The following is a 26,649-nucleotide window of genomic DNA, read 5'->3' as shown; positions in this document are numbered from 1 at the left end:
AATCTAATAAAATTACATTAAAACCAACGATGCAAATATTAGATCAGCTGCATATTTACTAAAACATAAATGACACAACTAAATATTCCAAGATCTCTTAGGCAATGACAACTGCAGCATCAGATGAACACAGGTTCAATTTATTAAGTGACAGATAAACAATGTTCAATGTATACAGTCTGTGTTTGGCGGACCAAAGTAAGAAAACGATCTGGATGCCTGGCAGAAGCTACCCTTCTTAAACCTGACAGTCTGATAACAGGACAGGAACATTGACTGAGAACTGGTTTAATAATCTAACAGTAAAACTCATCTACATCGCACAGTTAGTCTCCTCCACATGAGCACAGAAAACAGAAATATTTCCGAAAGCTCAACATTTGATCAGAAAGGAAGTGCCTCTATACTGGAAACTACATTAAAAAATGGCAAATGCACATTTTTAAACAGTTAAGTATTTCTTTCTGCTTTTGGTGAAGAAAAAAATCTATTTGCGAGATGTCAAAGAGCCATACAACCTCAAAACGTTCCTGAGTTTTTAGTAAGCAAAAAAAAAAATCGACTTTATGGAGTGGGTTTGGTTTTTATACGTCTTTCCAAAACGTTATCTCCTATAACATTCCTGCATTTATACAGAGCTTGGCCATCTTTGTTCACCATGTTAGCGCCACTTTCTTGCTGATGAGGACAGCCAGAACGTCTAAAACCCAACAGCTGGCTTTTTTAGCAGCTGCTATTAGTACCAACAGCATAATGCAGTTTACAGTGGGTTACACATAACTGTACACATTGCAGTCAGACAGCAGAGCAGATGTAAACACTCTGCAGAAACATTAAATTAAGATTTGAGGTCTCCTCTGGAAAAATAAAGTCAGGGAAAATCAGCCAGTGGCCCGATGTGTGTGCATCATTTTTGCAACAGCAATATTTTTAAACATAAAAAAATAAATAACAACAATGCAGAATACAAGGCATCATATATGGTAGAGACATTAAAAACCTTAAGCACAAACATTCCCTTCCTTCTCCACACTTATTTCTACTCCATCCAGTCTGTTCAAGTCATCCTGTAAAAATAATAGGACTAGATCAGGCAGCAAACAGACACACTTTGGTCTAAACGGTGTGTTTTTATGTCCTGGATGTGTCACAAAATAAACATTTTATTTTTTTGCAGCTGATAGAAAGATTGACAGACTGCAGTAACAAGAGGAATCCTCCAGATGGAGAAAGAGGAGCAACCAGGAGTGGGAGTTTATTATATTTATTTACGTTTTAAAACAGATGTTTTATCCTTATAATAATGTTATCCTTTAAAATCACAAAACTGCATTCTAAAGAGGCTGGGTGATGTTAGATATAGTTTTAATACAACAGATAACCTCTGCTACTAAACACAGCAGAGGGGGCCTTCTTTTGTTTTGTATGTGGTAGACACGGGGATAAAGTAGTAGCTGAAGTGTGAGGTGTTGACTTTAATGTCCAAGAAAACAAGATGACATGTTAGGGAGGGGAGGAGGATGGGAGGAATGGGGTGAAAATGATAAGCTGTCGGATTTTTTCCTCTCTTATTTACTGTTGAGCTCTTCCCTGAGCCGGCAGCCAACAGCTGTGATGAGGGCGGCTCCTTTGCCGCTGCCGTCTTCAGACAACAGGAATTTGACAGTGCACTTAGGAGCCAGTTCGCTGACTGTCTGATGCATGATCCGGGAGAAACTGTGCAGAAACATAACATGTGACACAATCTTAGATGAACAAGAAGAAATAAACATGAGAAGTTGTGTTACAATGAAACTGAGGTTGAGTGGGGGTCAAGACTTTTCGCCCCTGACCTTAATTATAAGACAGGAGGGATGAGCCAAAGCTGGTGACAAAACTAAAACTTGTTCAAAAGCTGAACAACAGTTTCAGATCCAGAATACCTCAACTGGTTCCTTTGAATGTCTGAGTATAAGCCTTATAATTAACTTTACCTGACTGGATCAGTAATATTAAATTAATATTAATGGGGCGACAGTGGGAACGATGGTAGAAGTTTGTACTGTAACCGGTTGCTGGTTCAAACCCCCACTCTGTCTGTCTCAGTCATTATGTCCTTGGGCAAAACACTTCACCGGCCATGCCTGCTGGTCAGAGGGCTCGGTGGTGCTGATTGTATGGCTCGCTCACTCCTGTCAGTCTACCCCAGTGCAGCTTTGGCTACATTGCAGTCTACCACTGTCCGTGTGTGAATGGGTGAATGACTGATTGTAGTGTAAAGCACTTTGGAGTCTCTGGGGACTTGATAAAGTGCAATACAAGTGCAGGCCATTTATTATGAAACATATATTTATTGTTATACCGATCAGACTTTAGCAATTTTTCCTGTATCTAACAAGAAGTCTGATATTTATGGAAGCTAAGTACTGTAGCTTTTGAGTTGGAGCAGATTAAAGACTCAAGGTAATAAAAATTAGGTGGAATTTCCCTTTAACTGTTTCCCGAATCAGAAGCTGCAATATTGTAATTACGAGATCTTTTCTCATAATTACAAGACCTGAATTTATGACAAAAGGTGTCTTTTTTTCTCTCTGGTGAATCCAATGAGCTTCCGTACATTTACAACTCTGACCTTTAAAAACATGACTCGACTTGATCAGCATATTCTAAAGCACAGAGGCATGCCTTTCTACATTCTTGCAGTATTTATTACTTCAGGTACAGAATATTTTTGCAGCCATCCCTCTGTTTTCAAAATGGAGCAACATGTACTGAATTGTTTTCAAAAAACGTCGGGGGACAGAAATGGCGGCAGGTTTAAGTCAGCCCGTTACTGTTATTTTGAAAGATTGGTAGTGCATCATCAAAAAGGCTCATTTGGGAAAATCCAAACAGAATAATTATATGCTCCCTTTGTTAAACAGAGGTGCACACCCTCAGGTTTCATGCAAAAGGCTTACAGACCAAAAGTAGAATGTTCATATTTATAGATCCATATTAACCTGCCTAAATTAAATGTAATAGTTGCTCAAATCAAACTTACTGTGGATGTAATTTGTACAGCGTGCCGTCCACTCCCACAGTGATGTTCAGGTGGTCCAGTCCACGGTTCTCTCTTATCTTATCGACGACAGCCGCCATCCCTGCTCCGCACAGCTGAGCGGCACGCCGCGACACTGTTCCACATACCTACCAATAAAGAGCCTTATCGTCATTGCGACATTTAAGAATTTGGAGCAGTCAAAGTTGCCACAGTTTGCAGCAACAGAACATGGATATCGTTCATTAAACTCAGAAAACAAACAGGTCTGTTTGCAACTGTGCTCCCAGCATGTTCCCAGTCACACACTTTTTCTTTCACAGTGATAAGAGAAAATAATGAGGATTACTTTCACCGAATCCATGTGTGCGGTTATGAACTCATGACTGAATTAGTTTTTAGTTTATGATATGTTGTAATTATAAGAAGTCCACTGCTTTCTGTTCACCTTACCTCTTTGACAATGATACTGTCATCACAAGTGCTGTCCAGTCCTAAGTGTTGCAAGATGGATCTCACCTGCAGCAAAGCCAATCTGTCACTGGAGACACAAAACATTGTGATTGATAAATTAAAATGAACCAAACCTCAAAATGTGAAGATCAGATATGGAAAACATTGGGAAAGATTAATAGCAATATTTTTTTTTCATTTGTGTTTCCAAACTGCTGCTGGATTCCTTTGCATTATGAACTTCTTTTACATTTCATTCTAGTGTTGAAGATGTTGCAGACAGGCTGTTTTGGGTTTTACCTCTCTATCTGTGAGAGGAACTTTGTTTCAAAGATGCCTCTGGTCTTCAGGGTTTCAGAAATCTGTCCTCTGAACAGGAATCCTTTTTTGGTCATGTCTATGAGGATGTTCCTCACAATCTCACCAAGGTACATGCCGCTGCACATCTTCTCGTACCTATAACATGAAACACAAGTGTGTCCAGAACTGAATACATCAAAGAGTGTTTCTGGAAACGATGTAAATATTTTTGTTCTTCTATAAAGCACCTTTGTTTCCCTGGGTTAAGAGAGAGGTCGTCCACAGTGCGATCATACTCCGTCCTGAAGTCGTCAAGGCATCCGTTGTCTCCAAAAGCCCCCCACTCCATGTTGACACACATGCGTCCCTCATCACCGTCGACCATCTCAATGTTCTTCACCTCCTCCATGTAGCAGGCGTTACTGCCAGTTCCTGCAACCAGAGGCACACTTAAAGCTGATGCAGCACAGGGAAATTAATGTTTGTCATTTAGAAAGAATATATAACAGGAACCAACCAGCAATGAGTCCAACCTCACAAGTGGGCTCTTCATAGGCACAGGTCATCATGGTTCCCACTGTGTCGTTGACGATAGCCACCACATCCAGGTCAAACTCCTGAGGAAGCAGGCAAAACCATGATGCAAAAATATAGACGCCAACCCACGACTTTAAACTGAATAATGTTCATCATTAAATCTTACCTCTCTTCTCTTAATGGCGTCCCTCAACAGTCCGACAACATCTTCTCCCTCACAGTCTGTCGCCTTGAAGCCCTTGGTCCAAGTCACCAAGAAGCCCTGCACACAGAAGCACAGTGTCAGAGATCATTCATCTACTCTGAAGCATACGAAAGAACAGTTTTACAAGCACAGCCAGGCAGACTCACAGCATCCAGACTTGTCTGTTGGCACGGAAACGAGAAGGTGAAGCCTAGAGGAAGACGTGCGTTCTTCATCCCCATGTAGTCCAGGAAGTCACTGATGCAGTGCACTATGTGATCAAAGAGCTGCAACAGAAGAAATCATTTTAAAATATACAGAACTTATTTATGAGCCTCCAACAGCTCAGATTTCCAATTGAATGCTTGAAATCTTTATGTAAGCCACGTCTAATGCAACAAAACAGAAAACACAAAAACACAGCTTGTGGCGCATCCACAATGCCGTGAAAAAGTATTTGCTCCCCTACAGATTTTCTTAAGTGTTTCAGATCGTAACACAACATATTAACGACAAGATAACTTCAGCAAATACGCAAAATACATAAAGGATGATTGTTTGTATAAATAAATATAATCGATTCAAATCATCTGAAGCTACCCGAAAAAGTAAGTGTCCCTAAAACCTAATAGCTGGTAGTACCACCATTGGTGGCCACAGCTAGCATTAATCATTTGCAATTTCTCCACCATCAGTTTGTGACCTGAGGTTCATAGTCTGATGGCAGGACATCAATGAGATTGTAAAAAAAGACTCAATAAAGCTTCCAGCAAGTCTGAGAATCATGGCTGATTGGAAATAATTACTATAAACCATGGGAAAATGCCTAAACATCTAAAAACTGCGTGGGAACATGTGCAACAATGTGTAGTTCCCACTCTATTCATTCTGCGATTCAAAGCCCTCATCCTAAAAGCGAGGGTGAGGAACATCTAAAAGGAAGAAGCAGATTAGCTTCAGCCAGTGCAAATCATTTAAGTTCAAATCAAAGCTTTAAAGATCGTTAACTTGATCCTAATCTAAACCAATCACCCTCTCTCTTCGTGTCAATTTTCCTTCCAGCCTTCATCCTCATCTTGTAACCAACAAGCATACCACTCCAAGTACCTGGCAAAGTACCTTAATCCTGCCTGTACGATCTGGTAAACAGGAGTTAATGATGACACTTCATCTATCCTTGGATCTCCCATGGATCTTACCTCCTCTCCCGTGCCCTGCATCACTTCTAGAGGAATAGCATAAATCTTGTTGTGCATCTCCACCGATCTCCTCTTGCCAGAGCGAATCTTGACCATCAGAACTCGAAAGTTGGTTCCTCCCAAGTCCAAAGCCAGGAAATCCCCATTCTCTGCACACATGTAGAAATGGACGAATGAATAACCAGGCACCACTTAGCCATGTTTATAATAAAAGGTACAAAGATTTCAGTTAAAATTACAACTTGGCCACAGATGTGGTACCCTGTAAGGTCAATGATATTCATCCGCAATTAGAACGAAAAAGGGTCAGACTTTATTGAAATACTGTCAAAGAGAAACGTTTTAATCTGAATAGCTCTAAGATGGCGAAGCTGAGTGAGAGTTACCTGAGCCGTCAGGTGTGCGGCAGACAAACGTCGGCAGCATTTTGACAGTGGCTGTGTCGTGGATGCTCTTTGAAAGGCCGTTTTGGATCTCGATCCTCATTCTGTTCTTCACCTGCGACGACAACCATCAGCTATCTGCACACTGAGCTGGTAGACTAGGCACATGAGGGTGGGACTCTTTCCTCACCTCAAGCAGCTGCTCCGTCGTCAGGCGGAACTCAGACAGCGTCTTGGCGATCTGTCGGGATTGTTCGGCGAGTCTGTAGGCCACGGCTGTCACCATGGCAGCACCTTTCCCGCTACCACTCTCTGACAGGAGAAACCGGACATCGCAGTCAGGAACCAAACGTCGTACGGTCTTATGGAGACGACGAGCATATCTTAAAACAGAAAAAGAACATCAGTCTGTGTCTGAATCGCCATTGTTTAAATCCATTTTAATAATATAAACAGGTAAACATGGATATGAGGGGGTGTTAAAATCAATACACTCACTGTGGGTGCATCTTGTACAGAGACCCATCGATGCCCACGGTGGTTCTGAGTCGCGTCACTCCTTTGTTCTCCTTCAGCCTCATCAAGATGCCGGCCAGCGCAGCAGCTACCAGGTTAGCAGAGCGATGAGAGACGATGGCACAAACCTAAAAGATCAAGACCGATAAAAGCAGAATATTCATGTAGCAGCTGAGTACTTTTTTTCCCAAACTCAGAGATGACAATTATTCTCAATGTTGGCATAATACCAGAGAGGTATCTTTGACTATCTTCCTTTGTAAGATCTCTATGGAGGGCCCTCAGTCCAAGTGACATCTTCTAAAATGAGTGTCTAAGTTGTATTTTTGCAAGAATACGTACATGTTGCACAGCGATGCAGTCGTCAGCCGAGGGTTCCACACCAAGTCGACTTAAAATATCTCTTGCCTTGGTTAAACCTTCCTTACTCCTAAACAAAAGTGATGGTAACCAGGAAATTTAACATGTAATTCTTTATAACAAATACAGCTTCAAAACTGGTGTGTGTTAAAGAACTACACCTTGGGTAAGACTTACTTCTCTATTGCTGAGACGTGTTTGGTCTCAAAGGTTCCTCTAGTTAGAAGCTCAGGGGTGATTCTCCCCTCAAACAGCAGCCCCTCTCGGGCCATCTTCACTAGGATGAGACGAACCAGCTCCCCCATGTACATCCCGCTGACCATCTTCTCAAAACTGAAGGAGACATCAAGAAACAAATCCATTAACCATCCACAGATGTGTCATTTTTCAGTACATATAGTGTATTGAAATGCTATTTATAATCATTCCACGTTTTAATATATTGTCAAGCGACAACCACGAACTTGAATTTTGTTTGTAATGTATTTTATTTGGAATTTTTGAACAGGTTTGAAGACGTTTTACATCGCTTTTACTATGCAGTTGAACTCTACTTTGTGTCACATAAAATCCCAATAAAATACACCGAAGTTTATGATTCTAATGTAGCCAAATATACTGTTGCAAAGCAATGAAGCCGACCTTCTCATTCTTCCATTTTGCCATTAATCATGTGTGACAGATCAACATCATGTCTACATTTTCACGAAGGATTAACTCACAGCTGTGAGCCTGGGTTGAGCGAACCTCGGTCTATCTCTCTGTCAAACTCAGTCCTGAGGTCCTCTAGCCTGCCATCATCTCCGAACGCCCCCCACTCGGTGTTCACGCACATCCGTCCCTCGTCTCCCTCCAGCAGGTCGATGTGACGCAGCTCCTCCATGTAGCAGGCATTGGTGCCTGTACCTGCAATCACAGAAGCAGAACAAACACTTGCTCTTTAACCCGCTTTACTAATGGGAGTTTTTCCCCTTCTGTTTCCTGAGTCACACCTATGATGATGCCAACTTCACAGCGCTGGTCATCGAAGCCACAGGTCATCATCGTTCCCACAGTATCATTCACCACTGCCATGATGTCGGCCTCATAGTCCTGAAATGAATAAATCCACAAACATATTAGTTTTTTTCCGGCTCATGTTGTATCCTGCATCCTGCTCTGACTGGAACCATTAGGACTCACTCCTCGTTTTTTAATGGCTTTGTTGAGCAGCTGGACAACATCCATCCCTTCTACCCCGCTGGCTTTGAAACGTTTTGTCCACGTTATCAGATAGCCCTAGAGAAAAGATTTTAGATTTGGTTAAGCTTAGATGGCGAAAATATATAATATTTACCACCTAGTCTCAGCTGTAGCTTTAAAAAGTGTTTACCTCATCCAGTTTGGTTTGCTGGCAGGGGAAGGAGAAGGTAAAACCGACTGGGAGTCTCTTGTCTTTGATGTCGTGTTTCTCCATGAAGTCGCCGAGACACTCTGCCACATGGTCAAACAGCTGGAGGAGATAATCGCAGAGAAAAGTTAAGGTCGTCTCAGGAAGAGCTGATGGGAAACTGGGTTGCTGGACTTCAAAATAAACTCACTCTTGTTCCGCTGCCGTGAATGATGTCCTCTGGCGTGTCGTAGATTTCACTCTCCATCTGAACGGTCTGTTTCTTCTCATGGCTCACTTTGACTCGGAGGATCCTGAAGTTACTGCCTCCCAGATCCAAAGCAATGAAATCTCCTTTCTCTGTCGAGACAGACAGGATGGGAAGACAGTAAGAGAAAGAAAGAGGAGGAAAAGACAGGGATTACATTGCTTGAAAATATTTACAGTGCTTGCAAAAGTCTTCTTTCCCGTGGAAGCTTTTCAGGCTGTCATATTAAAACTAGAAACCTAAGTTTATGGTTTTTCTGCAGATTATACTTGATAGACTGATGTAAAGTAAGAAAAATAAACTTAGTTTTAAAACGTACTTACAAATTAAACTCTAAGAAGTGTGACTTTACTGTGCCATTCTAACACATGAATGTGCTTTGATCTAAACCGTTTTATTGCAGCTATGTGTCTAGGGCTGTTGTCCTGCTGGAAGGGGAACCTTCACCCAAGTCTAAAGTCTTTTGGAGCCTCTCACTGGTTTTTCTCAAGAGCTTTCCCATTTTTAGCTTCAATTATTTTCCTACAAACTCTGGCCAGCCTACATGTCGATGCTGCATAAAAGCATCGTCACAGCATGCGAACTAGAAGCATTCGAATATGCTGAATATGAGTTACTCTACGACACCCTAATTCCAAGAAGTAAAGGAGATGCCATGTAAAATGTTTATTCTGCAAATAAACCTTTTAGTAAAAATTAACCTCATACGTTTTTCATAAAGTAATATAGTAATAGAACAGGCAGACATGATGATGGAAAACTTCCAGCTCTGCTTTAGACTATTGAGTTCTGCCACAGCTTCCTGTAGATTATTGGCTTAATAATTAACATAACCAGGAGCTTTATGACAGCCTTTTATCACCTGGTCAACACATTATCAGGAAGGAAGATTTTTCTCCTTCACTATTTAAAGATTTTTTCAAATCTCTTTCTTAAAAAGGGCATCACTACAACAATTGAAACATAGTTTAACTTATTTAGACTAAAGCTGGATAATCAGCATCAAGATCACAGTGATGGGAATCTATTAATCTAATTCTATTCCAAGTTGCATAAAGCTGCTATAAATGTATTGAGTGGACTCAAAAGGGAGCTAACTGACCTTTCCCTCCGATCACAAAAGCCCAAGGGTTCTATGAAGGTCAGACTAGAAATACTGCCTCTTTTTAAAAACATAGATCTGTAAAAATAAAGAACTGGCTGACGGCTATAAACACCTCACTGCCATAAATGTCCCATTACTAAGCCAACTCAGTGATCTGTGTTGGACTGTTTAATACATGGAAGCACTGAAAATATACTTTTATATTAAATTAGGAATTGCAAGTACAGTCCAGTACAACAGGTCTCTTCCTGTGAGATGTTTATCTATTTTTGGGATCAATTGTTTTAGGCAACAGATTGCCCCGAGATGCTTTTATTCAGGTCAGCAATAAACATATAAACGAGGCACGTGGTATTTAATCACTCTCTGAATGACGCTACTATGTAACGGTTTATAGCTTTCTGATTAAATAAACTGCATAGACAGCTGCTTATCAGAACCTGCCTGTAGGAGACTGTGGTGCTGGGGGTGTGACTTCAGCTCAGCTTCAGAGGACAGGTGATGCAGTGGTTCTGGGTACAGTAGTAGATGAAGGCACTGTCCTTAATTACAGTAATGTGCTGAGGACTGGAGGGGAGACCAGAAGGCATCAGACACAAATTACAGCCATCACCATGCTTGTGTTTGGAAGAAAACACAAAGCAAAGGACCAACCTTGCTAAAAGCTGCCCTTTAATCTGCTGAGTTTTTCTGGCCTCAATTTCCGTCCAACTCTTCAAGGTTCCTGTTAACTATACGGGCTGTGACTATTTAAAATAGACATACAACGTCCACATCATGATGCCACCACCAGTCGTTGATATAAGACAGTATGAGTCAACGCTTTCATTACTCATAATCCTGGCTGTACCATCTGAATGCTGGAGCTGAAATCAATACTAATGGGACCAGGCAGTGTATATCCAATCTATTGGACCTAGTCTGGGTCCTACTGCTGCTGTTGCCCATCTGCTTCAAGGTTTGAGACTATTCTCTGGAAACCCGATAAACCTTTATGCAAATCCCAGTAGATCACTAGTTTCTGAAACACTCAGACCAGCACATCTGAGCATGCCCCATTCAAGGTGTTTTAAATTCCCCTCCATTCTGATGGTTGGTTGGTGTGAACCTCAGCAAGTTGCCATTACCACGTCTGATGAATAAATTAGCTCAGGTGCTCCCGATTGGCTGATTTACTATTCTTGTTAATAAGCAATTAGACAAGCATACCTAATAATCATCACCCATTAGAAGATTGATTGCAATTATTTTTAGATGCATTATTGCACCAACTTTACTGAGACAAACCTTTAGAAAACTGGAGCAACATTGCCATCCTGCTATGCTATGGTTTTTAAAATGTGACAGTGTTCGGTTCAAACTGACTTTCGCTTCTCCAACACTAATTAGAGCTCATCTTATTTGTTATAGCAGTTATATCCAATACATGCATTATACAGTACAGCTCTGGCATTACAATGACTGGATACAAAACTAACTGGCGCTGACCCACAGCATTGATCATGAAACACAGCTTGAAAACCCATCATGTCTGTGAACAAAAACACTTTGCATCAACGATAATTTAACAACACAAACCAGAGAGACCAGTACAAGGGAAACCCTTATTCCTGTTTAACACAAATATTTTCCCTCAGGGTTTATCTCTCAGGAATATGAATGAAGATTCCTAGCTGGTAAAATTGAATGGAGCTTTTTTTAAATTTTACCTCGTTGCATCCAATAAACCTTAATGTATTTTAGGGGGATTTTATTTGAGAAACCAACACAAAAATCTGGCACATTTTTTAAGTGTTATTTTAAATTATTATTATTTTTTTTTTACAAATAACACTAAATGTGACCTTCAATTCTATTGAGCCCTCCCAGAATCAATACTTTGTAGAACCATTTTTCACTATAATTACAACTGCACGTCATTTGGGTATGTCTCTACTAGCTTTGCACATGTAAAGACATTTTTTCACCGTTCTTCTTTGCAAAATAAAATCGGGCTCAATCCGATTAGACAACTGGTTGAGTGAACTGCTAGAATAACAGCTAAGCATTAGGGCACCATCATTTGTTTTAATATCAGGGCTCTGCAACCCTGGCAACCCGTGCCACGCCGTGCATTAATGTCAGAAAGTGTATTGAAAAATACATATATAGGGCCATCAGTGTACATTTCATATCACCTGGCACAGAGACATCAACTGCGCCGTTTCTTAATGACGGTATCTTCGCCAACACTCCACCTATAATGGTTTGTCATGTGATTAGCTAAAAAATGCTGACCATTTTGAGTTCCTTTACCTACCAGTGAGAATGACGTTCCTGGCTAGCCTGCCTCATCAAATATGACATTGAGACAAGCAAAAAAAAGATAATTCCCGGTCTTTAATGAAAATGTGGACGGAAGACGGGTTTCGTACATCAGAAGGTTTGTGCTGCATCTGCCCTTTGCCTCGAGAGTGTTGTTTACCGGACCTCCAGTGCTAAACAGCATTTGAGATGAAACATGTAAAAAGACTTTCAAGGATGAGGCAGAGAAGGTTGAAACAATTACACATGCCATGTCAAGAGAGGCAAGAATGGTTTTAACTGCTGCTGAACATCTTGGAACTGAAGCAAGTTATCGTATTTCACACTGTATTGCTAAACATGGAAAGCAGTTTAATGACGAAGAACTTATTAAGGCTTTTCTCTGTAGCTCAGAGGTTTTATTTGATGTGCTCGATTATAACAAGGATACAAGTCATACCAGTATCAGCTAGAATTCTGGAACGACACATCCAGAAAATCGGTGACAATGTCAGCCCAACAAACAGCTGGTATGAAAGAAGTCTGGGTGTTTTGTGTAGCTTTGGACTATAGCGTTGACGTCAATGATGTGCCGTGTTTGCTTGTTATGGGAAGATACTGTGATGTCGTGGTACAAGAGGAACTGTTCTACTTAACCCCACTGCCTGAAACAAGAGGTGAGGATTTTGCAAAGGTTTTGATGGAGTATAAGGTGTTGACATTAAAATCTTTGCTGTAACAACTGAATGAGGAACAAGTTGGCCATCCCATCATGAAACTGTACTGTATAATACACCAGAAAATATCCAATACTCATGAGATGTGGGAAGCTTTCGTTCAAAAGCTGGCAGTTCTTTCAAGTAAAGTTGGAACTTCCACGCCCCACCACTTCAAACACCTCACAGAGCTGACTGCTCAGCGCAGCATCAGCACCCCGGAAATACATGGATACATCCGAAGACTCCAGACAGAATTCACAACTAATTTTTGGGACTTTCAGATGTACAAACCAATCTTTTCTTTTCTGATTAAACCAGAAAGCTTTAATGACCAGTTAGATTTGTCTCTCTGTAACTGGCTAGATACAAAAGACATTAAAATGCAGCTAATTGAACTGAAGAGCTCAACACTGTGGGGGACAAAGATGGCAGAACTACAAAAACATTAATTAAACGTTGTGTGAAAGATTACTCTGTGGAGAAGTAGAAGCAGCAGAGTCCCGGCACAGACCGAGGTACTTGAATAACATTATTCTGGGATGAACTAACCTGTTCCATCAGGGATTGAGTGCACAAACGTTGGCAGCATCTTCAGAGAGGCGGTGGCGTTGGTGTCACTGCCCAGCCCTTTGGCCAGCTCCCTTCTAAAGCGCTTGGTGATGTCCAGCAGCGTCTCATCAGAGAAGCGCATGGCGTACAGGTACTTATCAATCTGAAAACACACATCAGAAAAAAACTATTTTATTATTGATCCTAATGTAAATTTTAGTAACAACACAGCGTTGTCTCAGCTTTTAATCAATGCACCAAATTTTATATTGTTTTATTGCAACATGTTGAAATAAGTTCAGGATGTGCCAGTCATGTCAGCATGACTAAGAAGGGGATTCTTCATAAACTGTGTGACAGGTTGGACACATGTCAACAATCGGCTACAGATAATTAAATTCAAAGGCTATCCTGATTAGCAACAGGCCCCACTCAGCTGGTAAAGAGCCATAAAGCAAGTATCACGGTGTCTGGAAGTTATAAAGCTGCCCAGATGACCCCGCCCACTTGCTGGACCTCGTCAGAGCTGTCTGGACTTTTAAGGAACGGGATGTTGAACAATTCTGGTGAAATTCTGTGTTACAACACATGCTGCCGTGTCACACTGAGCTGCTCCATTATATAAGTGTGATGAACACTGCTGTAAAAATCTGGTTAAGCACCAAACATTATAGCATCATCTAACACTCACACACTCGATATCTGTGCACTGTGGTATCCACTTGGTCCAGTACTAATGTTACACACTGTGGAAAAAGCCCCCACGGTCAAACAGGAAAGTTGAAAGTTCCTGTTTTAAGATTTACACATTAACTATTTCCTGTAGCACCATAGTCTTCAAGACAAAGCCTCAGAGGGTATGAATGGATTAACAGGGAAGACTTTATATCTCCTAAAAAACCTTTTATGGGTCAGAAATCATGTGACTGGCTATTAAAGGGCCAATTCAGCCTTTCTGGCTCAATATGCTTCCTTAAAAACTGAAACAGCCCGACAGGGAGAAGACACATGATGAAATGTTTTATTCTGACAACTGCTTCATCACAGGGTTCTAAGGTTCTAACATCACATTTGAATGATAATTGACAAACAGGATATCATTTAAAAATAACATCTTGCTGCCAATTATACTGTTGGTGTTAAGATTCCTTATATAAGCCCTAAATATGGAGTGCCACTAACTTTTGTCACACAGGAGCACACAGGCAAACTGAAACCTCTGACCTCATTCATTCATTCATCTTCTATACTACTTATGTCATAGTGGGTCCAGTAGTCTACTGCTCTGGGTTATATTTTACAATTGACCACCAACCTTTGCTCTGAAATGTGCGATGTGTGAAAAACGAAAACATCTTCTCATTTAAACCATAATCTCACTCAGTCACACCACCCTATCATCCAATCATGCTGGTCGTACTCTGCATATATTTCAAAAGTACAGAGAAGTGCACAAAAACCAAAGGAATCATCAATTCTACACATCTAGTTAACAAAATGAAATTAATCTAAACCGAATGAAAGACATTTTGTATACTCATATGATAAGAAAAGAGTCCTGGTTTTGTGACATAATAAGATGAGACCTTGATAATTAATTTCTGAACTTTTTTCCCCTAGAATGTCATCTATTACCAGCACAACTGAAAAACAAGGTCAAATATTTTAGGGGGAACAGAAAACATAAAAACACCAATATAAATTAAAGTGCCTTCACAAATGTGCATACCCCTTTATAACTTGGGAGGCAGCTGTGTGCAGAATTAACCAGTACTTGCCCAAAAAATCAAGGTGGACGACTCACTGGAAGATCTCAGCAATTAAATAAATTAGAATGGCCAGAATTACAGAGAAATGCCCCCGTTTCCCCTGGGAAGAGGAGACTTCGACAGCGAGCTGCTGTCACAACAGCTGATAGGAGCGAGACAGCTGGAAAAAATTGAATTTCCCTCCAAAACAGATTTGCTCCACTGCAAAATGAAAACCAGGAAAATGATCCATCTTCTGAGAACAATAAAAGGTTTGAGAACAACCTTCATTCTAAACAGTCTTCTCCTAAATTGCCAGAGAAAAAGCATCCCACCAGACCAAGAACCCTAATAGTGGGCAACACAGCTGTGGATGGGATTAAAAACTTCTGCAACAAGAAAAACACAGAAGTTATGATTGGTACCAGTAACATGGTCTCTGATATCTCAGAGAATATTCTTGCAATCACAGAAAAGCGCCCGTCTCTAGAAAACCTTATTATACACTGTGGAGCCATGGATGACGTGGCTAAGAAAAAATCAGAAAGACTGAAGGAGGATTTCACTCGTCTTCTGAATATTGCTGGAGGTCTCAATTTCACGATGTTTTTCAGCGGACCCTTTGCACCGATTTTCTGTGGAGATTAGGTATTTTCCAGACTTCTGATGATTAATAAGTGGTTGAAAAAAACATGTGCCACCACACCTGTGAACTTCATCGACAACTTTAATATTTTTTGGGAAAAAAGACAACTCTTCAAGCAAGATGGTTTCTGTTTGAACAAGCCAGGAGCCAGACATCTCACGTCTAATCTCTTCTATTCAGTAAATAATCCGCCAGCAGCTTCGACCTTCAGCAGAGAACATTGAGTATCAACAACAATGATAAACCTGCCTCCAACAGCTCCAGCAGAAACAACTGGCCAGTTGGCTGAGAAAGAGAGGTCATCACAAAAGGTCTCCCCGTCGAAATCCACAGAAGAAGTGGACCCCCCATTATACCCACAAACCCAGACCCAGACCGAGACCCGCCAGTAAACCCCCCTCACTCCAGACCGCGACAGCACAGAAGTCTCCCATCTCCCCACTGAGCCCGCTTTTTGTTTTACTGGATTCTGATAACATGAAAGGAGCTCTTAAAATCAGGACCCAAATGGCTCTGACATCTTCTCCATTCAACACCCCTTGTGGCCGAGGTCCTGCTACCAAACCAACATCTTCCAAATGCCGCAGAGCCCCACCACCTCCTAATCTATCTCCTCCTAATCAGGACCTTCAAATCACTTCTCTGTGATACAGTCTGGGCCCCAGTGGTAACTCTATCAGAAATGAGCAAGTCCAGGAAAAACTTGGGCCCCTAACAGGAGATAGTTGTAAAAGGGTCTCTGTGCTTTTACATAACAGAAAGAACAAAGCTAAAAGGATAAGAAACAGTAATAAACAATCAACAAAATCCATAAACTGTCAGGGACAACCAGACACAGGGTTAATATAAACAACTAAGTCATATAAACTGGCTTTATTGAACATTAGATCTCTGTCAGGAAAATCATTTTTAATCAATGACTTCATTACTGACCACGATCTTGATTTTATGTTTTTAACAGAAACATGGTTACATGAATTTAATGAAGCTCCCATTCTGATAGAGGCGACGCCTCCAAACTACAATTTTCTTTGTGAGAGCAGACAGCAAAGAAAAGGTGGAGGGGTGGCCACTTTGTTTAAAGATTTATTAGAGTGTAAAAAAGTATTTCTGGGAAAATTTGACTCTTTTGAATATTTGGCTCTCCGGGTAAAGAGCCCGGTCCGAACCATGTTCTTGAATATTTATAGGCCTCCTAAGTCCAAAACAAACCTTTTCAGTGATTCTGATGAGCTTTTATCTGTGATATGTGTTTATTATGACTGTTTAATTATTGTGGGAGACTTCAACATTCACATGGACAATCCTGAAGACAGAATTGCAATAGATCTACGTGAAATTTTGGTTTGACTCGACATGTTAAACAGCAAACACACAAACAGGGACATATTTTGGACTTGATCATCACTAAGGGTCTAAACATTTCCAAGGTGTCTGTAACTGATGTTGCTCTATCTGACCACTTTTCTGTTATTTTTGAAAGCATCATCAGCAATGACTCAGTTTTCCAAAGAGACATGATAAGAAAACGCATCTTTAAGGACGGTGCTGCTGAAACCTTTAACCAGATTTACTCTTCTACCTCCACTTTGCCCTGTAACACTGTAGATGAGCAGGTAGATAACTTTCATTCTAAAATCTCAGACATCATTGATTCAATTGCTCCAATTAAAGTGAAAGTCGTTTCTGGGAAGAAAATGTCTCCATGGAGAAGTGCTCCACCAGTCAGAAGTGAAAAAAGGAGTGTCGAAAAGCTGAACGCAGGTGGCAAAAGACTGGACTCCAGGTTCACTATATTATCTATAAAGAGAGACTATACAGATATAACCTACAACTGAAAAATGCAAGGGAATCCTTTTCTGAGATTATCAGCAAAAACATTAACAATACTCGTGCATTATTTGCCACGGTCGACAGGTTAGCAAACCCTCCTCTAACTGTAGCATCTGAACTCCACTCTACCAGGGCCTGCAATGAATTTGCTAAATTCTTTACTGAAAAAACCCAAAAGATCAGAGGGGCAGTCAGCAGATCCACATCAACTCAAGTATCAATGTTGTCTCCAACTAGAACTCATTTTGACAAAATTTCCCAATTTTACCAAATAAACTGCAAAAACTTAGAAGAAATCGTATAGCAACTAAGCTCTTCTCTTCTGCTGTCTCGATCTTTACCCACAGCTTTCCTTAAGAAAGCTTTGCCTGTAATAACATCTAATTTAACTCAAATAATAAACACGTCCCTTTTGTCAGGTGTTTTCCCCCAGGCCCTATAAACAGCAATTATCAAACCTCTTTTGAAAAAGAGCAACTTGGACAAGCTGCTACAGAACTACAGGCCTCTATTAAACCTCCCCTTCATCAGTAAGATTATTGAAAAAGCTGTGTTTCAGCAGTTGAACAACTTCCTAACAATGACCAACCGCTTCAATGTCTTCCAGTCAGGCTTCCTGCTCACCACAGTACAGACACTGCTCTTGTCAAGGTGTTCAATGACATCTGTATAAATGCAGACTGTGGAAGAACCACAGTACTGGTATTATTGGACCTTAGTGCAGCATTTGACACTGTTGATCACTCCATTTTATTAGAGTGCCTGGAAAACTGGGTCAGCCTTTCTGGTACACCACTCAATTGGTTTAAATCCTACTTGAAGGACAGGTGCTTCTTTGTGTCAGTAGGTAACTTTACATCAGAGACCACAAAAATCACATGTGGCGTCCCCCAAGGGTCCATCTTAGCGCCCCTCCTATTCAATATCTACATGTTCCCCTTACTCAGATTTTAATAAACAACAACGTAAGTTATCATAACTATGCAGACGACACACAGCTATACGTTATGATGTCACCAGGTGACCATGAACCCATTCAAGCGCTGGGTAAATGCTTAGAAGAAATCAATGCATGGATGGGCCTAAATTTTCTTCAGCTGAATCAAAACAAAACTGAAGTAATAATCTTTGGACCAAAGGAAGAGCATTTAAAAATTAGCACACAGCTTCAGTTAATACAGCTAGAAACCACCAATCAGGCTCAAAACCTGGGTGTAGAGATGGACTCAGACCTGAACCTTCAGAGGCACATAAAGGTAGTAACTAGGTCGGCCTTCTATCACCTAAAGAACATCTCCATGATTAAAGGACTAATGTCTCAGCAGGACCTTGAAAAACGAATTCATGCGTTCATCTTTAGTAGAATTGATTACTGCAACGGTGTCTTCACAGGTCTGCCTAAAAAGTCGATCAGACAGCTGCAGTTGATCCAGAACGCTGCTGCCCACGTCCTCACTAGAACTAAGAAAGTGGAGCACATCACCCCGGTTCTAAAGTCCCTACACTGGCAAAACAAAACTGTTTATTCCCATCATTTTTGACAATACTCAACTTTAGCAAAAGACTAAATATTTGCAATATTTGCAAAACCAAACATTTTCACCCCATAATTCAGTCCAAACACACAAGTCTTTTCTTGAAAAATATGATTGGATCAGATGAATTCCAGATTTGATGAATGTCAAAGTGTGGTCTGGCGTTTGGCTTCCTAATAGACCGATTAGAGGTTCACCTGCTTCGCCTCCACTCCAGACTACATTTTCTGCAGTGGGGGTAAAAATGCCATTGACACCAAGATCTGCAACAGTTATTTCCAGGGCCCAATGTGTGTGGTTCTTAAATACAGGTCAGCTCTTTGGTTGAACATGTCAGATTAGTCAGAGCTGAATGAAACTGCAGATATTTGAAATCTTGAAGTGTTGCAGAGTATCCCACTTAAAATGGAATTATTCCTTTCATTCAACTTAGGAAAAATGAAAAACTGTTTTACAACAGATAATTACTTTTTCCAGACATGTTTTAAAAGGCTTGATCTCACCACTATATTTCCCTATCAAACAAGTTGAGTAGTTTTAGTAGGGATGGACAATATATCAGCATTAACATGGATATCGCTCACATAAGTAAAACTCAGCCGATGTCAATAACAAATATTTATTTTCATCTTGCTGTTGTGTATGTGTTTCGGGAGGGGGTGGCCATGTGGTCTTTGATTGGGCATGTGACAGTGATACAGTGCAGGATTGTGGGGTGTTTGACTGAAGCAGAGAAGCAATGTCAGCCATTTTTCATGATGTCGACAGAGTAGGGAAAAAATATGCAATATATAGACTAATTAATATCCGATATTGATATTGTGCCAAAATGTTCGTATCATTGCATCCCGAGTCATTTTAGATTTTGGGGGGACTTCAACAAGTAATGCTACTGGATTTTTAAAAATAAAATAAACAACTAAATGGGACTTAGTTTTAATTTGCTGATGCTGCCAACATTTTGCATGTGACATCCTTTACTCTAGATTACTAGGCTTTTAAATAACTCTCAGTGTGGAAACTCAATGAGTATTTTTCCACCACAGGCCCTGTTCACCCCTCCTGCTACCAGCGGATGTAAAAAGACCCATTTAGGTTTGATGGTTGTACAATTATAGCTGCCAACTGTGTGTTTGGGCCAACTGGTAGTACCCCCCCCCCCCATAAAATCATAACAGGGTCTCTTCCTGTTAATCATTACTGCTGGTCACAGCTTCTCTGCCACACAAAGCATGATGAATCGGTGCTCAGATTCGATGGTTTTACTGTTCTTACTGTGAAAAAGCAGGGGTTTTAAACTTCTGTTCTCAGCTAACACCACAGGACGTTCTCTCTCAGCTAACCCCCTTGTTTAAGGCCTGTGCTACTCAGTCAGGAACAACAGTGTGCTCCATGGGGAAGTAGGCAAATAGGAAAGGCATCCTTAGCTCTACTTGAACAACAATGTATTCTCAGCTGTCCATCTTCCTCCTTTGCTACAACGATGAGCAGTTCCCAGCATTAAAGCTCCATCAGACGCAGGGGTCGTGAAAAAGTGTGAATTTTGTTTTTGCTCTTTTTGTCACACTTAAATGCTTCAGACCATGGAACAAATTTTAATATAAAATCATTAAATACAAAATACACTTTTCAAATGATGAATGATGAAAACGACTGCAGTGAAGTGCTTCTGATAAATGGCAATGAGTCTTTCACAACACTAAGGAGGAATTTTGGCCCACTCTTCTTTACAGAATTGTTTTAATTCGGGCAATTTGGAGGGTTTCCAAGAATAAACAGCCTATTTAAGTTCATGCCACAACATTTCAATGCAGTTTAATTCTGGACTTTGACTACATTACTCCAAAATCTTCCATTTTTGAGCCAATCAGAGATGGACTTGCTTATGTGCTTCTGATCAAGAGCACTTATGTTTTTGGTCACAAACCGATTCCTCTTCAGGTTTTTTCAAGCAGAAAGCAGAATTTATGGTTCCATCAATTACAGCAAGCCATTAAGATCTTCAAGAAGCAAAGCAGCCCCAGATCATCACACGTCCACCATGTTTGACTGCAGATTAGGAGACATTTTATATGAAATACTGTTACTTAAAAGCTACATGTAATGGGATGCACACCTTGCTAAAAAAGTTACACCTTTGTCTCACTATTCTTATGGTTTATAGAGATAATTTTTAGCGAACTCCTGGGAAGGTGCACAACTGTTCAATGTCTTTCCAGATCTTTAGAAGCCAATGACTTTGCTTCTCATCTGTTCTTGAAGTTCATTCGATAGGGGCATGATGTGCTTTTTGTAATCTTTTAGCCTACTTTGTGCTGTTTGACAGGTTCCATTTAAAGGAGGCAAATACAATTTCAAATATACAGAGATTGGTGAAATCATGAAACAGTTTTTTTATATAAAAAAATTGAGGTTATTGTTGTTGTTCGATATGAAAATATGTTTGATGATCTGAAAAAATTAAGTTTAACAAAAAAATTAAAATCAGGAGGAATCTGTCAGGGAGCAGATACTTTTTCACAGCACTGTAAACTCAGTTCCTGACTCATGATGGACATCAGCATTTCTGGCTCACCATTTTGTGCTCATGCATAAGCACTTTTAAAGCCATGCATCATCTGACCTGACAGAGCTCTTACAAAGAAAGAGTCTTTCTCAGAAGTCTTCTGTTTAGTGGATAAACTGTTAGGTTTCTCCTCCTTTAACATTCCCTGAGGTAAGGTGCAATCTTTGTTGTCTGCAAACATGATTTTTGGAAAGGTCACGTTTACCCCTCAACTCACCTCTGACACAGCCCAGAGTCTGCTTTACAACTCGGAGACTGATCACACTCTCCTCCCACCTCCTTCCACCCATCCTCCTTTCCGTTTGCATTCCTATCCTAAACAATGCCCTGTTCGCCTCCTTTCCACAAGGAGATTTAGGGAAACTTAATGCAACTGCGCATGTGCGCGTGTGTGCACACCAGGATATTGTGCACGCAAACACACACACCATGTGGAAAAACACTGACCTCCACACCGCCCCCTTCTGCACATTCCCCTATTGCAACTTAAGCACATACACACACTCATGCGGAAATGGTGAGCCGCCGTTTTAGATGGGAACTAACAGCGTATCAGGAAGTCATTCAAGGACACTGGAGCAGAAACTCAGCTGACTGAGTGGACAACAATATGCAACACCCAGCTATTCTGAAAACTTGCTAAGATTTAAATCATCCAAACTTCAGCTTGCAAAAGATTTAAGCTAAGCATTTCTAAATTCTCAAGCTGCCGGAGTTTTTTTCTTTTTAAAACTGAGGCCCTGACAAAATAAAATAAAAAAATAAAAAAGCTCCACATTAGCAACACACCTGCCAATTGCTGTGTGCACACATAAGCCCTCTGCTGTCACCTGTTGTCACATGGTTCAAAGCTGGCCTATTTTAGGGACGCAGAGAGAGAAAGAGAGCAGGAGTAAGGTACTGGCTGCAGATGAGGGGTGTTTCACCTTTGCATGTCGTGATCTGACTCTGAATCAGCATGTAACACCAGGTAAAGACTTTCTGCAACAGCACTTAGCTGGTTTGAGTCTTACTTGAAGAACAGGGACTTTTTGTCAATAGGTAACTTTATATCAGAGTTGACAAAAATCACATGTGGAGTTCTCCAAGGATCCATCTTGTAGCGCCTATTCAATATCTACATGCTCCCCGTAACTTACGTTATAAGAAAAAACAAGGTCACAATAGCTATGCAGATGGCACACAGCTCTACATTACAATGTCACCAGGTGACTATGAACCTGTTCAAGTGCTGGGTCGATGCATGGAACAAATCAATGCGTGGATGTGCCATAATTCCCTTCAATTGAATAAAAACAAAACTAAGTATTTGTTTTTGGACCAAAGGAGGAATGATCAAGAGTCAGTACACAGCTTCAAGAACTACAGCTAGAAACCACAGATCAGGCCCGAAATCTGGGTGTAGGGATGGAGAACTGAACCGTAACAGGCACATGAAGACAATCACTAAGTCTGCCTTTTATTAGCATTTTCAGAATTAAAAGACTAATGTCCCAGCAGGATCTCAAAAAACTCATCCATGGGTTTGTTTTTAGCTGAATTGATTACTGCAACGGTGTCTTCACAGGTCTACCAAAAAGTCAGTCAGACAGCTGCAGCTGATCCAGAACGCTGCTGCCCGCATCCTCACTAAAACTAACATAGAGCACATCAACCCAGCTTTAAAGTCCTTTCACTGGCTCCCTGTATCTTAGAGAATACACTTTAAATTACTTCTGTTAGTTTATAAATCACTGAATGGCTTAGTACCAACATGTGATTTGTTTTCCTTTTATCAACCTTCCTGACCAGTCAGGCTTTCTAGTTCAACTCTACTCTGCATCCCCAGAATTAGAACCAAACATGGAGAAGCAATATTCAGTTCTTCTGTTCCACTAATCTGAAACAAACTCCCAGAAAATTGGCATAAATGCCGAATCCCTGATTTCTTTTAAATCAAGGTTACAGCGCTTTAGTTTAGAGTTGCTTTAGATTGTTCTATATAAACGTTAACCTGAAACATCATTAATGTCAGCCTGTAGTGCAACATTTCTTTACTTTCTTTTATTATGCCACTGTAATTTTTTGTTTTTCCATTTCATATGTTTTCATCATGTAAAATACCTTTTTGTCTTGTTGCTGAAATGTGCTATACAAATAAAAACAAACTTTCCCTGCCTTGAAACAACCATGTTATGACTTAAAATCTTGGAAAAAAGGACAAATCCTAGTTTTACTTTATGAGGTAAATTTTATTTACACACAAAAACTTTGTCTGGTGCCTAGAAACCTGCTTTACAGCAGTACTGGGACCTGAGAGAGTAAACACACACACGCATCATACTGTAAAGCCAACTAAAACTGGTTCTGTCAGTTTTTATACGGGACTGCCACTTTAAGGCAACATACACTAATAATCATTCATTGCAACATTCAGGATTCGCTACCTTTAGTGGCAATTTTATCCACTTGTAGAGTTCTACCTCAACACAACTATTAGAGTTTACAAATAGTGATGCACCGATCAACAGGTTAGTGACTGAAACCGACAAATTTCCCTTAATTAACTTGGATCAAACAGTGAGTAAAATCAATTTCTGTTTATTAAATGTATCAAATACAAAAACTTCTACTTTTTTAAGTCTAAATGTATCAGCAAATAGCATGTTCTTTGAGTTCAGTATAAAACAGATAATTCAATGTGAATGCTTTTGGATTCAAAACTTCTATGGTCATAGCAAAAGGAAGGTACAGCCCTTTCAGTTTGAGGGCTTTAATTACTAAATGACACGGTCTTTACTATGTTCAAATACACACACCACAAATAAAACGTCATCATCTATTAAGTAAAGATATCATCTATTAAATAAAGATGGAGGGGTAAGTGAAAAGGTAAGTACTTAATATCTGTACCTCTGTTGAGGAACCTGCGGCACTTTGTTTTGGTTTTTTGGTGTTTGTTGCATTCAGTTGTCGATTCCAAAACAAAACTAACATTAATATAGAGCTGCACAATATATTTGCATTGCCATTGCAAAATTAGTGTGTGCAACACCATAATTACACAGACGTAAAAAAAGGAATACCTGCTAGGCCTCTTGATATTATATTTCAAATGCATTGATTTTAGTTGGAAGAACATTTATTGCCTGTGATGCTCAGACCTGGTATGACGTTTAGTGAGAATGGTGGCAACAGAAAAAGAAAAGCAGAGCAAGGAAAATACAGGTCGACTGTAACCGATTTCATCATTAAACTATTCAATATCCAACAGTTGGCAGCAGACGTTAATGTACCACAATTACATTCTACTTGGAGCCAATAAAATCATTAAAAATTCCTATCACCCCATTCTTCTGTTGGAACTATGACCCTCTGGCATATGCTGATGTTCAAGTCCAAATAAGCAGCTTTATAAAAAATGTATTTATGGTAACACATGTTTAATTCTCATGAATAGTACTCATGAATACATACTGGATTTTATTTTTTATAAAGGGGTCTTGTGCTGGAATGTTATTAAAAAATTTTCCCCAAATAGTTATTAACTGTATGTATATGTTTTAATAAAACTTACAATTTTTCCTAAATTTACTTAGAAGGTATGCAGGTATTTATGCCTTATTTTCCTTTTTTGAATTTTGACACCATGTAGGAGAAGCTCCCATTTTCAGTGTATTACGTACACTGACAATAGGGCTATTTACTCATAATATTTAAATTACATTTTTTTCTAATTTTTGTTTGTAATATTTTGAAATAAAATAGAAATCTGCTAAAAATCGGTATGGACTTGTTAAACCACACTGGTAAAACCACCACTGGTAAAAGCATGATATGTGCATCTTTATTAAGAAACTGATGATAACGATAGCGAGGTCGTACAAGAACAAGAAACTGCCATAGCAATATTCAACTTTATCACAGTTTCATGTTTTCCTAATATCATACAGCTCTGTAAATAAATATTTTATGTTTTACAGTCCTTAGCATAAAAATAGAGACTGGCTTAAACCTGTATGGCCAGAATAGACCTAAAAGAAAACAGCAAATCGGCATAGCTGGTAAAAACCTGATGATCGGTGCATTTTTATTTGGGAACTAATAAAAGACGGTGTGTTTGAGGAAGAGCGCATTCATGGATTCCTGACACCACTGATCAATTACTGATCTGAATAATTTATATCAGAACAAAAAGCTGCTTTTCTGTTTACACTCTGCTGACCTTCAAAGAGTGAATCAATGTGAAAGTACTGCTTTAATAAGAGCAATAAAGAAACTCTTTGACCCTGAAATAATGACCTGCCTCCTCATCCCTGCGCTCTTGAGGCCTATACTCCAGATCACTGACTTCCTCCTCTTTGCCACACCTCTCCAGCTCTTACATCATGGCATCAGTCACACTTATGTGCCATGCCTCCTTACACATCTTACTACCCAAACAGTGCAGTTAGTCACGTCTCACTGACCCAGGTTGTGTCAAATTTCTCTAACCGGTCATGAGCTTTTGACAGCCTTCTACCAGAGTACTGGATGGTTTATTCCCTCCCCGAATCTTACTTTTCATACTAGTGAATTCATCCTCAATTTCCCCATTATGGGACAATGAAGGATATTTTTATTCTAGTTTATTTCTATTCAAGTGCAGACATGTGGAACTATGATGGACACATGTGGAGATCTCCTTTAAAATATCCATCTGTTTAACAATGAGAAAGAATTAAAACATGAGAAATAGATATTAGGACTCACCTTTTTAACTTGGTCATCCTTCAGCTCTGTGAAGTAATAGGCCAATAGCTGAGCTGCGATCATTCTGCTCCTTTTTTCCTTCTCAAACACTCATACAGACTAACTCAGACCGACTCCCTTCTCTCTCTGCCTCTTACACAAACTCACACAAGTAAATTCAGACTAAATAATAAACAAATGAACTGCGCTCTGGCCTCAGGTGGATTCTATTTCACACCGCAGAAGATATAAAGATATATCCCGGCTCCAGTCCGGCGTGGTGAGAAAAAGCCAGGTAGTTTTCACCTCCTCTGACCATGAGAGTTGAAGCCAGGAAACACGAGTGAGGCTGTCGAGGCTGAAGCAG

General features: G+C 40.1%; 1 protein-coding gene across 1 annotated transcript; it reads right to left on the bottom strand.

Annotated features, from left to right (window-relative positions):
- Positions 1-119: 119 nt before the first annotated feature.
- On the bottom strand, positions 120-26,649 carry LOC124866715 (hexokinase-1-like). Its single transcript, XM_047362625.1, has 21 exons — positions 26,304-26,649; positions 13,245-13,407; positions 8,532-8,680; positions 8,324-8,443; positions 8,134-8,229; positions 7,944-8,043; positions 7,674-7,857; positions 7,129-7,284; positions 6,934-7,021; positions 6,574-6,719; positions 6,266-6,458; positions 6,079-6,190; positions 5,693-5,841; positions 4,661-4,780; positions 4,476-4,571; positions 4,290-4,389; positions 4,021-4,204; positions 3,773-3,928; positions 3,473-3,560; positions 3,023-3,168; positions 120-1,716 (listed from the first exon to the last, which is right to left on the bottom strand). Exons 1-21 carry the CDS (start codon positions 26,364-26,366, stop codon positions 1,569-1,571), a joined length of 2,757 nt encoding a protein of 918 aa, XP_047218581.1. The 5' UTR covers positions 26,367-26,649; the 3' UTR covers positions 120-1,568.

Source organism: Girardinichthys multiradiatus, chromosome 4 (assembly GCF_021462225.1).
Source record: "Girardinichthys multiradiatus isolate DD_20200921_A chromosome 4, DD_fGirMul_XY1, whole genome shotgun sequence".
NCBI lineage: Eukaryota > Metazoa > Chordata > Actinopteri > Cyprinodontiformes > Goodeidae > Girardinichthys > Girardinichthys multiradiatus.
Note: the sequence above shows the minus strand (reverse complement) of the source record. Positions and strands in the feature narration are given on the sequence as shown.